A 12,581-nucleotide genomic window follows, 5' to 3' on the forward strand; every position below is an offset into this window, starting at 1 on the left:
AAAAATAGATTCTTCTCTCCTATAATACATTCTGACCACCATTTTCCCTCTCTCCACTCCTCCCAGCTCCTCCCCTCCCATTTCTCTTCTCCTCCAGATCCACTCCCCCTACCTTTCCTCTTCAGAAAAGAGACAGCAGCCAAACAGGACAAAACAAGATAGCATAAGTATATGAGAGCAAAATCACTCCTATAGAAGCTGGACAATAGGAGAAAAGAGTCCCAAGAGCAAGCAAAGGAGTCAGAGACACACCCACTCCCACTGTTAGGAGTCCCACAAAAACACCAAACTAACAGCTGTAATATATGCAGAGAAAACTGTTGCAGACCCATTCAGGCCCTGTGATCTCTGTGAGCCAATGTGAACACTGTCTAGTTGATTGGCTGGGTCATGCTCTCCTAGTGTTCTCCATCCCCTCTGATTCCTACATTTTTTCCTCTCCATCTTCCCCTGAGGTTCCTGGATCTCTGAGGAGAGGGACCTGATGGAAACCTCCAATTTAGACTCTCTTTCCACATAATTTCTGGCTATGGGTCTCTGAACCTGCCATCATCTGCTGCTGGAGGAAGCCTCTCTGTTGATGACTGAACAAGGCACCAATCTATAAGTATAGCAGGATATCACTAGGAATTATTTCAATGACTTAGTAATAGTAGTGGTAGTATTTATTTGCCAGTTGTTTGGTCTCTGGGCTATCTAGTCTCCTGTTCCTGGCCATCCAGGCAGTATAGGACATGGGCTCCCTTTCTTGGTATGGGCCTCAACTTAAACTAAACATTGGTTGGCCATTCTGACAAGTTCTGTTCCACCATTACCCCAGCGCATCTTGCAGGCAGGGCCAATTGTAGATGGAGGGTTTTGTGGCTAGGTTGATGTCCAGGCTTCTCTTTCTCTAGCCTGCCTAGTACCATCCTACATCAAAGAGATTAGAACATAGGGGTAAAGGCTCCAAGATGTAGGACCAGCTCAACCCCTCTATGTTCAGTGAGCTGTGTGGATGTTGTTCTCTGCAGTGGGGCCCTGCTGTCAGTTTTCAGAGAATGACCTGTCCTAGCATCAACCTGGGTTGTTTAGGGATGTCTACGGGACCTCCTTGGCCAACAGCTCAACCAAATACAACACGGTCCCATCACTGGAAGCCTTGCCTGGCCACAAAAGATGGCCACTTCAGATTCCATATCCTCCATTATTAGGAGTTCTCACTAGGTTTGCCCTCATAAATTCCAGGAAGTTTCCACTGTATTAAGTTTCTACACTGCCCTTCAACGCCCCCCAATTTCAGGTGTCTCTCCCTGCACTGTCCCCCCCCCCATACACCTGATCCCTCCCGCTCCAGTTCCCACCTGCAAACTCTATTCCATTACTCCTTCCCAGAGTGGTCCATACAGCCCCGCTAGAGGAAAGGGCTCATTCCTTAATGTGCAGCTATGTAACTCCTAAGTTATATAACTTCTGCTTTGTGGGTTGTTGTGACCTTTAACATTTGTTTGTATACCATTTTCCACGATTTGGAAGAAAAATTTTAAATTACAAAACAATTAACATGACTAGTTTTAAAATATCCATTAATCATTTATATAAATTTTAACAGGCTGTTACCATTTTGCCATTTTTTATCTGTTTTTCCTCACATAATTTAAATTTTTAAATATTTTATACCTCTAAACTTATATAGATCTATCCCAAAAATGTGTGAGTGCTTCCTCTGTAGCCACAATGTGAGCTTCATTCACAATATTTAACATCAGTTACCGTCCTTTTAGCTATAGTACATTTCTTCAGTTATCCCATTAATGTCATTTGTAGCTACTCCACACAACTTGATCCAGATTTTAACCAAATACTGTTTATTGTTTCTTGCCCTTTTAATTATTTAATATTTTGTAGTTTTATTTGAGAAGATTAAGTTATAGAGAAATAAATTAATTCATCTCAGTATACATGCACTATGTGTGTATGTATGTATGTATGTATGTATGTATGTATGTATGTATGTATAACGATGCTTAGAATAAGAAGTGCATTACAACTCTATGTGGTTAGAGCCTTATTCTCTTTCTGTTTTTTTTTTTTTTTGATTTACTGCTTTATACCAAAAGCCTATTTTTTATTCTGAAGATTAACTATATAGTACCTGTTAAATGGTATTCGTTTTTGAATAATTTATATGCAAAGATAAAATTTAAGCATTACAATACAAGCTCTTGTAAAAAAAATGGACTGACTATAAATTATCAATATATTTGGGATATTAGCAAACATAAAAGATCCTATTTGAGCTGGGTGGTGGTGGCACATACACCTTTAGTCCCAGCACTCAGGAGGCAGAGGCAGGTGAATCTCCTGAGTTTGAGGCCTGCATGGTCTACAAATTGAGTTCCAGGGTAGCTAGGGCTACACAGAAATTCTCTGTCTTGAAAAACCAAAAACAAAAAAGAACCTGTTTAAGATTCTTTTAGTCTACAGCTACAAGGAAATCAACGTTTCTGCTTATTCTTGTTTAGTTGTTTACTGACAGGTCTCACTGTGTAGCTAAGCTGAAAGTCTAAGCTGGCCTTGAATTGGCAAAGATTGTTCTGCCTCAGCTTTGCTAAGAGCTTGGAATACAGGCATGAGCCACCATTTATACTTTCTTAGAATTCCCTATACAATTGTATGAATTAAATAATGGATTTTTTAAGGTGAAAAAAGACTTTAGTAATATCCATTTTATAACTAAAGAAGTATATAGCCTTAAGTCATTAAAATAATTTGTTTAATGTGATTAGTGGCAAAAATAAGAGTAAGATCAAGGTTACCTGTATTTATTGCTTTTCACCTTGTCAGTATTAAAGATAAAAAGCATAATTATGCTGGGCAGTGGTGGCATGAGGCAGAGGCAGGCAGATCTCTGAGTTTGAGGCCAGCCTGGTCTACAGAACTAGTTCCAGGACAGCCAGGGCTACATAGCGAAACCTGTCTCAGAAAACAAAAATAAACAACAACAAAAGATGCATAATTATACCAACTGCTATTATGTTCAAATTTTAGTACAAGTGTCTTGTACGTTATGATACCTTTTTCAATGCCACTGTGTAGACACTCTTGCTACAAAGAAATCGGCTTATGGAGACTTCCTACAGGAATTATTTTTTAGTCTAAGATTTTCTGCTTGATTACTTAATATCTAAAATAGATATTAAGTAAGGTGAATGTGTTCTTATAAAATTGATATTTATGTCCCACATACATTTCTCTGTCACAGGCCAGTAAGATGGCCCAATGGGTAAAAGCACTCGTAGCACAATTCCCATAACCTGCCTTCAATCCCCAGAACCCACAGTATAAGGAGAGAACCAACTCTACACACACACACACACACACACACACACACACACATGAGCTCTCACACATCACACACATGCACGGATAAGTTCTCTTTTTGTAGCTGCACAATAAGTGGTAGTTGCATTTTTTTTCTTCAGTAAATCTCAATAAAAACCCTACTAATAAGAAATTATTACCAACATAGGGAATTACGAATTGGTAGGTTTTGGCATTATCAGGAAAAATTACTTATACTTACATTCCTTTTATTCATATTTGTAGATATTTAAGATTATTCACCAAAGTTGGCTCTTTTGGATACTGACACTATTGTGTTATGTTTTCCTGTAGAAATCAGTGAATTTCCATCTGAATGCTGTAGCGTGATGGCAGGAGGTACTCTCACTGGGTGGCATGCTGATGTTGCTACTGTTATGTGGCGAAGAATGCTGGGCATTCTGGGAGATGTCAATGCTATTATGGACCCTGAAATACATGCTCAAGTGTTTGATTACCTCTGTGAACTTTGGCAGAATCTAGCTAAGGTGAGAAAAAGTAAAGGCTATAAGAGGAAAAGGAAAGAATGTTAAAGTATTAATAAATAGAAGAAGACCAGGTGTGGTGGTGCACACCTTAAAGTCTGGCACTTGGAAGACTGAGACAGGATCATGAGGTAGCAGCTATGCTGGGCTACATAGCAGATTCCAGGCCAGCCTCATCTATCCTGTCTCAAGAAACAACAAGCGCCGCCCACTCCTACCCCACCCCCCAACATGAAGAGGCCTTTGAGAACACATTACAACCTTGATCTTGGTTTTAAATAAGCTAATACTCACCATGGTGAAGTCACTTGGCCACAATAGCCATAATGAAATAGGTTGGTATGGTAGAGACTGGATTTGACTTCTGTTTAAGGTAAAACAACTAAAAGAGGAAATAGTTTAATACATGTTTGTTACCTTTTATTTGAAAATTATAGATCAGAGATAATCTTGGCATTTCAGCAGATAACCTGACTTCACCCTCTCCACCTGTTTTGATTCCTCCACTAAGAATTCTTACACCGTGGCTTTTTAAGGTAAGCTTGATGTGTAAAATATTAATATATTTTCTTTAATGAATCAGTCTTGATCATTTGATGGAAATTTTAACAGTTATTTGATCTTTAAGCACATTAAATTTTTAACCAGTATCTTTAAGAAATTTTGCAAAGAGAGGAGAGTTAGGCATAGCAGAATCACATTATTATTTATTTAATAAAACAAAAGTAAGTGTAGAAAAGTATGTCTTAAATGTTTTTAAATGCATTTACTTATTTTTATTCATTTCCCTCCTATTAGGGATCTAACCCAAGCCCTTGCACATGCTAGACAAGTGCTATGGCACTGAACTGTACCCACAGCTCTATAAGAGTCTGTCTTCATTGTATTTAAATAAAAAATAAAGCACAAACCATAAAGTTTTAGAGATTTATTTCTTTGAAATATTATTTGATGTTTGGTGTGTTTTTTCAAGTGTAGTCGTCTGTGATTATTCATGTGTACACTGAATCTTTTCAGGTAACAGTAGTTTCCCTAGTCCTGACTTCTAGTTCATTAACAAATTTGGACCAACAAAGAAATATATAAAAAGAGATATTGCTTATTATATTCAATTGTTTAAATATTTATAAACAATATTGTTTTTAGTATTAAAACTGATTTCTTAATTTTAGGCAACCATGTTGACTGATAAGTATAAACAAGGTAAATTACATGCATATAAACTTATTTGTAATACAATGAAGAGAAGACAAGATGTATCTCCAAATAGAGATTTTTTAACACATTTCTACAATATAATGCATTGTGGATTGCTTCATATTGATCAGGTAAATATATGTACTGTCCAAACCATTGTTTTTTCAGTTGCAACAGTGTCATTTGTCAGCTTGTTAGAATCACCTAGAAGATGGGCCTCTGAGCATGCCTGTGAGAGATTGTCTTGATTACTTGAGATGGGAAGCCCCACCCACTATGAGTGGGCACCATTCTATGCAGAAGATGCTGGACTGTGTAAGATAGAGAGGTCAAGCTGAGGACTACATGAGTGCATTCATTGCTCTCTTCTGTCTGTGCACATCATGTACCCAGCTACTTAGAGTTCTTGTCACTATGACTTCCCTGCACTGATGGAATGTAACCTAGAGACCGAGTTAAACCATTTCTCTCATTTCTCTCTTGAGTGTTTTGGTCAAAGTATTTTATCATAGCAACAGGAAATGTTACAGGCATTCTTTCCTACCAGCCTGGTCCCAGCCTCCTGGAGCCTCAAAGAAGCACATGAATGCTATATTAATTATGAAACTGTTGTCCATTAACTTGGGCTTCTTATTGGCTAGCTCTGTCTTAATTATTAACCCATTTCTATTAATCTAAGTATTTCCACATGGTCTTATCTTACTGGAGAAAGTAGCAGAAAGATACTGCTACTCCTCGAGTCCTACATGGTGAATGCCCTCTGCCTACAACTCCCAGAATCCTCCTCATCTCCTAGACTTGCCTGTCTTGTTGTCCTATTGTCAACAGTGTTTTATTCATCAACCAATAAGAGAAACATATGTATAGAAGACATCCCCATCAAGGAATGGAAACTAAGACATTGGTTTTCAATTCTACTTAATTCTTGCTTTTTAAGATCTAGAATTAACACCTTCTTTCATATGTAGTGATTTACACATACTTCACTTCCACTTTATGACCTTATTTATTCTTCAAAAGTGGTTGAAAACAAGTTACTGCAGTACTTAAGGGACTTAAGTGTTCTTTTAGCTTTCACATACTAACCAATTTACTTTTTGAGGAGAATAAATCATCCTTTGTTTAGGTTTGTTTTTTTCCCTTAATATTCCAGTGTGTCTATTTTTAGGAATTTTATAATTGACATCAGTTGTGACAGTTTGAGGCATATGAATTTGCTCACGTTTTCATACAGCAATTCTATTCTAAAATTTACTTCATATTTTCTTACTACTAAATTACATTGCCATGATGATAATTACATTGACTTAGCAGTTGTGTCATTTATGATCATTGTAGATAGGATTCTAGGACACATATTTCAGGGATCTTGATCTTAGTTAGAAAACTAAAAAGTGTGGAAGATTACTGTAATTTGATTAAATGTCAGTTGGAGAACACTAATAGTCCAAGCTGATAGTTATAGTTCTTTTTGAGCAAATGAAAAAACTTTCTTCATTAATTTGAAAATAATGTAGTCTCCTAACCCTATAAACATATCTCAAATACTGTTTCATCCTTACTACTGCAAAAATAGAGTTTTCATTTAAGGTTGTCCCATTCAGTGGAAGGAAGACTGGTTGGGAGATCAGTGGGAGTAGGTGGGGCAATGACAAGAAAGGGATGTGGGGGTAAATATGATCAAAGTATTTTAGAACCTATATGAAAATATCATAATGGAACATATAATTATATATAATCAATACAGGCCAATGAAAACCTTTCCTAAAAAGTCATATTGACTGATATAACCAAATGCACTGCATCTTTCCTGGTAAATTCCAGAATCATAATGCCATGTTAAGAATATTCACTTAAAAACGCCTACCTATCGGTTTTGAAACTAGATATCTATTATTCAAGGATTTCCAATTTGTGTTTTTCAAAATAAGATCTCTCCAGTTGCCACATAGCAGATCATATAGGTTCAGTGTAGACACTGAATTATCACACAGAAGCAACTAGGTGCCTGGAGAAACTGCACTGTAATTCAATGTTATGAAATGTGGTGCTAACATTTGCAGTGAAGCAAAGAGCCCTCCTTGCTCTCTATTGTGGAAAGCAAAGTTCTGTCATATATGTCAGTTAATGAAATGTGTTTTAAGTTCACTTTCCCAACAAAATATACTAAACATGTATTAATTGGAAGAATTAAAATTAGTCTTTCCAGGTAGTTAACCAGTATATTTTCTATTTCACACTTTACCTATTTTTAATGATATTGATTAGCTGATACCCAAGATTAGATATGTGATCATCTTTCTCTCCTTTTTTTCTTCTTCTAAGGACATTGTCAATACAATCATCAAACACTGCTCACCTCAGTTTCTTTCACTTGGTTTGCCTGGTGCCACAATGCTCATTATGGATTTTATTATAGCAGCTGGGAGAGTGGCTTCTTCAGCTTTTCTTAATGTAAGTCTTTATTTCTTTTAAGGTAATAAACTCTATCAAGACTCGGCTCACAAAGCAACAAAGAGTGCTATTGCTGATAAAATATAACAAATTCATGTCCAAGAAAGTTTACCATTTAATTGGAATTGATTGCCTCTCCTACATTAAAAAGAAATTCTGATATGTTAAGAAGTCAATAAAATTAGTTGGTGAATTTTCCTCAAGAACTATAAAAATGGTTTACATCTGATAGGGGAAAAAGATTTAAAATTGGGAAATCTAGGGAAACAGGGAAGAAAGTGTTGTGAATTATTGCAAAAGATAAGAAAGAATGGAGAATAATCGTTACTTACTATGTGTGTTCATGAAATCATCATGTTATTCAACTAGAATTTTTATTTGGCAATTAAAATTTAATGGGATAAAGAACAAACACTTATTTCTGTTTTGCAAAAGCCCAACAGTGAATAAGAAAAAGTGCTGTTTGTGGCATTGCATAAGGTGTGTATTGGATGCTGACGAGAGGTCAATAGAATAATTGTATGCATAAGTTAGGAGGTCAGGTGAGATGTTTTAGAAGTGTTTTAAAACCTTGGACTTGACCCAGTTGATCACCTCGAGGAAACATGCAATTGACTGTATTTCTAGCCAGTTTTGTTTCTACGGGTCCTGGAGAACAGTCATCATGACTAGTCATCATGTCTTTCGTCTTGGTATCTCCAGGGTCTAGCACAAGGCAGTGCTTAGTAGATACTTACTAACTGAAAATTCTAAGTATTTATCCAGTACCTAGTATATGCTCAACATTGAGCTTAGCCCCTTGGTGGTTTTATAAACTTTTTCTTCCTTGTTCATATAGGCAGAGGATAGTACACAGAGGAACAGAAAAGTGTTCCTGATCACCCAAAGCATGCCCTGCACAACACCATTTACTGTGGTCTGGTTGCTCATTAGCAATGCTGAAGTACTGAATCAGAACCCACATTGTGATGAGACTATAGATGGTGAATGAAGTTATTGGGGGATATTTCTTGGTCCACAGGTTATGGTGCTAGACTGGCTTAAAGAAATACTTTAAAATATGGAGAGAGATCATTAAACCTATGTCTTGAGAATATTAAATAAATAAGTAACTCTTAGAATAGATTAATGGAAGACAAACCAAAGATGACATACAAGCTACAAGTCCATTGTAGTAATGTCTTGGTGCCCCGATAAGCAACCTCTTAGGCTGGCAAAAGTTGATAAAACTCAAAGGATACTAACATTCAAATAACTGTGACTTCTTATTAATTTACTATGAAAACTTTCCTCATCAGTGGACTAGTTACTTGAGATGACTAAACATGTTTTCTATAGAACTTTTCTCAAAGTTCTATAGAATTAAACCCTGATGTTTTTTATATGACTAGCTTTTCTCCCCTACATCTAGATATTGATTATGTAACAGCATCCTTTGGATAATGTAAACAGTAGTCCCTTTCAGTGCCAACTCATATGATGCCTATTGCTGAGGAAGGCTACAGAGAAACTAAATCATTGTAGGAAACCATCTGGACACTCAAATGTGCCCTGTATGGTTACAAGCAATCTTCCTCTGGATGGTGTTAAAAATTCCAAGTCTTGGCTCTTTTTAATCCTCATTTTTTATCCCATCCATATCCCCCCCCCAACTCTTTGTTTTGTTTTTTGAGACAGGGTTTCTCTGTGGTTTTGGAGGCTGTCCTGGAACTAGCTCTTGTAGACCAGGCTGGTCTTGAACTCACAGAGATCCGCCTGCCTCTGCCTCCCGAGTGCTGGGATTAAAGGCATGTGCCACCACCGACTGGCTCCCTATCATCTCTTATTGTTAATGTTTCCTACCTTCCTTAAGCAGATTATAAGTGATGGATTTGTCTTTCTAAACTATTACAAAATCACTTGTTCTTGTTATACTCATATTCAAACATTACCAGTTACCTTACCCAACTTAGCAGAAATACTCAACTTACCCCTTCAACTAAATACTGAGGTTTTTTAAATTAGTTCTATTTATATAGGATAGTTTTAAACTAGGATAGTTTCAACCAGATGTCAGTTTACCATGCCCTTTCATACCTATAACTCTAGGTTGTTTGTTTAATCTAGATATGAAATATATTTATCTTTGGTTTTGTTTGAGAGAATATCTTGCTGGTAGTACAGGAAAGCTTTCAGCTTGCAGTTGTCCTGCCTCAGCCTCATGAGGGTGGGGATTTTAGATAGATTCTAACAGGTCCAGTAAAAATGAGCTGTTCTGTTCTGGTGAAAGACATGTAAGCTTAAGCCGTACTAAGCTGCAAGTCTTCTTAAGTATTGAATATTGATTTACGTGAATGGAAATACTATATTGCTAGTATGCTGTTGTTTCACATTTTTATTAAGTATTATTAACCCTATAGCCAATTGGTAAGTAAAATAATGCTTTGGTCCCTGTGTAGAGAGCATGTAGGAGGACAGAAGAACTGTTCAATACTGATACTTAAGAAATTACTTCATAAAATGAAAGACAGCATGAAATCATTTCTTCTGTAAGATTTATGTAGACATAAATTATAATGTTAGTAAATATTAAGGACAGTGGTTTTTTCATATGCATAAAAAGATAAAAATCCATCTAGTCCGGTACCCATTTCTTGAAGACAAAATACATTTTAATCACTTTTTATCTATCCTAACATAGTGACGTTGATTCATCAACTTATTTGAACAATAGGTAATGAAGTATGGACTACATTTAAAGTAATTTAGTCAGGCATAATTGCACATGCCTATAAGCCCAGCACTTGAGATGCTGAAATAGAAGAATCACAGTTTCAGGACCACCCTGGACTATGAAGTGAGTTCAGAGCCAGCCTAGGCTATGTAGCAAAACGCTGTCTCTAAATAAATAAGTAAACAAAATATTCCATTTTCCCTTTGATTATGTTAAATGTATGCAGATTACTAGCTTATATTCCTATTTAAAGTTCATTAGCTGCAGATACTTTCTGTTTATTGTTTGCTTTTCAAGAAAGTATTGCTATTTGTCCATTATATTTACTGAGAATAATCATGCTCTCTTTAGAAATTCTAGATGCAAACCTAAATCTTTGACATTTCCTTTTTGAATGTTATCATGTTCTCACTGACCTGTATCATGTAGTTATAGAACAAAATATTTAATGGTAGTTTAAGAATGCAATTAACAAACATTTTACAGATGGTTTAAATCTGATATACAGGCACCAAGAGTGGAAGCGCAAGTTCTTCTGGGATCCTTAGTTTGCTTTCCCAACTTATACTGTGAACTGCCTGCTCTCCATCCCAACATCCCTGAGATCGCTGTGTCTCAGTTTACAGATGTTAAGGTAAGAGATCAGATGCTGGTATTTAGTATATATGATATAATCTGTCTTCTCCCTTTTCTTTTTGAAATCTAGGTACTAAAGAACGTTAATACTCCAGGCATAAAAGTAGAGTGTCTGCTAGGAGCAAAGCAAAGGTTTAACAGCTTTGAAACCTTTTCTCATTGTTGAGCCTACTCACATGTCTGTCCCTTAGGAGTCATTCATTCACTCATTGAACATGTATTGAAATAGCCTGTGACCCAAGACCTATGCTGCTAATATAAGGCTTCTAAGATTGAGATGCTAAACTAAAGTTGAATGTTTTGACTTCCACTTTCTATTTCTTGACACATTATATCAAAGTGATAGAACTTTGCTGCTGTATGGAACCTTATATGAAACATGGGGTATATCCTGTACCTGAAGCATTAAAGGACTTGTACAGCCATCAGAAGCAGGCATGACAAATAACACTTGTGATGTATGCACTTTTCGAAGTTTCCAGGTTAGAAGCCTGGTAAGAAGTTCTTTTTAGCCTCTGCAGAAGTCAGCCTCTGTTTAAAAAGGAAATATGATTTGATCGCATTTAGTCTTATGTACTCAATATCTCTTAGACCAAGGTAGAGGGGGCTGGCGTGGAAAGTTCTCCTGTTAAGTAAGGATCTGGGCCCAGCAATGTGAGCCATGTTGAATAATTCTGGGACTAGGTCATTGTCTCTGACTAATGCCTGTGTACTCTAAATTCCCAAGGGCTTAGCACTCCTGCTAATAAAGCATGCTGTAACTGCAAGATTCTCTATGTTTAACTTGAATTGGTCTTTAGCATCAGAAGAGTTGAGAAGACACTGGCTACTGGGGGATCATGTGATGCTGATTTTTCCAAGTTGCTTTCCTTGAAAGTCTTGGTTTTGATTTCTTCATAGACCTTTAAAAGTGCTTTTAGTTAGTATATAGAGTATGGGTTATATAGAGTATGGGTTTTAGTTAGTATATAGAGTATATAGCTTATTTTGAGCCATTTTGAAGCAAGGTCTCACAGTGTATCCTAGACTGGCCTAGAATTCACTGTGTAGCTAAGGGTGTCCTTGAACTGGTAGATATCCTCATGTCCCTGCCTCCCAAGTACAGGCACCACAGGCTTACAGTACATGAATACTATTGAAAGATAGCTTTTTATTTGTTTTGTTTTGTTTTGTGTTTTCAGACAAGATTGTACTGTGTAGCTCAGACTGGCCTGGACATCGTGGTCCTGCCACCTCTGCCTTGTGGCTTCTGAGAGTACAAGCATGTACTGCTGCTGTCTTTTTGTCATACTTTTATATAACTATAAATAGAATTGCTTTGGATGACATGGCTATTTTAACAATATTAATACTTCCAACAAATGAACCACCCTTTCTTTCCCAGCATAAATTCTACTTAATTATGTACATTCATTTTAATGTACTATTCATTTTGATATAGAATATTAGCTATTTTTTTAGGACTTTTTAAAACATAAAGTAGTACCTTAGGGATTTGGGTATCCAGATAATGCTGGCCTCATAAAATGAGTGTGAAAATGTTCTTGTTTCTTCAGATTTTTTAAAGAGTTTGATAAAAATTGATTTTAATTTTAGAAGTGTTTGGTAGAATTCACTTGTGAAACCATCTGACCCTGCCTTTCAAATAATATATCTTTTAAAAAAACTTTAAGGTATTCATGTCTTTTAGGTATCAGTTCTGTTGTATAGTGAGTCTTTATTACTCTCCTAGC

The 12,581-nt window shown here is 36.4% G+C and overlaps 1 protein-coding gene across 8 annotated transcripts in view; it reads left to right on the forward strand.

Annotated features, from left to right (window-relative positions):
• Ralgapa1 (Ral GTPase activating protein catalytic subunit alpha 1) overlaps window positions 1–12,581 on the forward strand; it is a 206,162-nt gene that overhangs the window by 97,520 nt on the left and 96,061 nt on the right. For all 8 annotated transcript variants that reach the window (XM_035445761.1, XM_035445756.1, XM_035445757.1 and 5 more), the window contains 5 exons: window positions 3,658–3,851; window positions 4,286–4,384; window positions 5,021–5,176; window positions 7,371–7,499; window positions 10,721–10,846. In XM_035445761.1, coding sequence (XP_035301652.1) covers window positions 3,658–3,851; window positions 4,286–4,384; window positions 5,021–5,176; window positions 7,371–7,499; window positions 10,721–10,846 — 704 coding nt within the window. The remainder of the gene's footprint in view (window positions 1–3,657; window positions 3,852–4,285; window positions 4,385–5,020; window positions 5,177–7,370; window positions 7,500–10,720; window positions 10,847–12,581) is intronic.

This window comes from Cricetulus griseus, chromosome 5, assembly GCF_003668045.3.
Source record: "Cricetulus griseus strain 17A/GY chromosome 5, alternate assembly CriGri-PICRH-1.0, whole genome shotgun sequence".
NCBI lineage: Eukaryota > Metazoa > Chordata > Mammalia > Rodentia > Cricetidae > Cricetulus > Cricetulus griseus.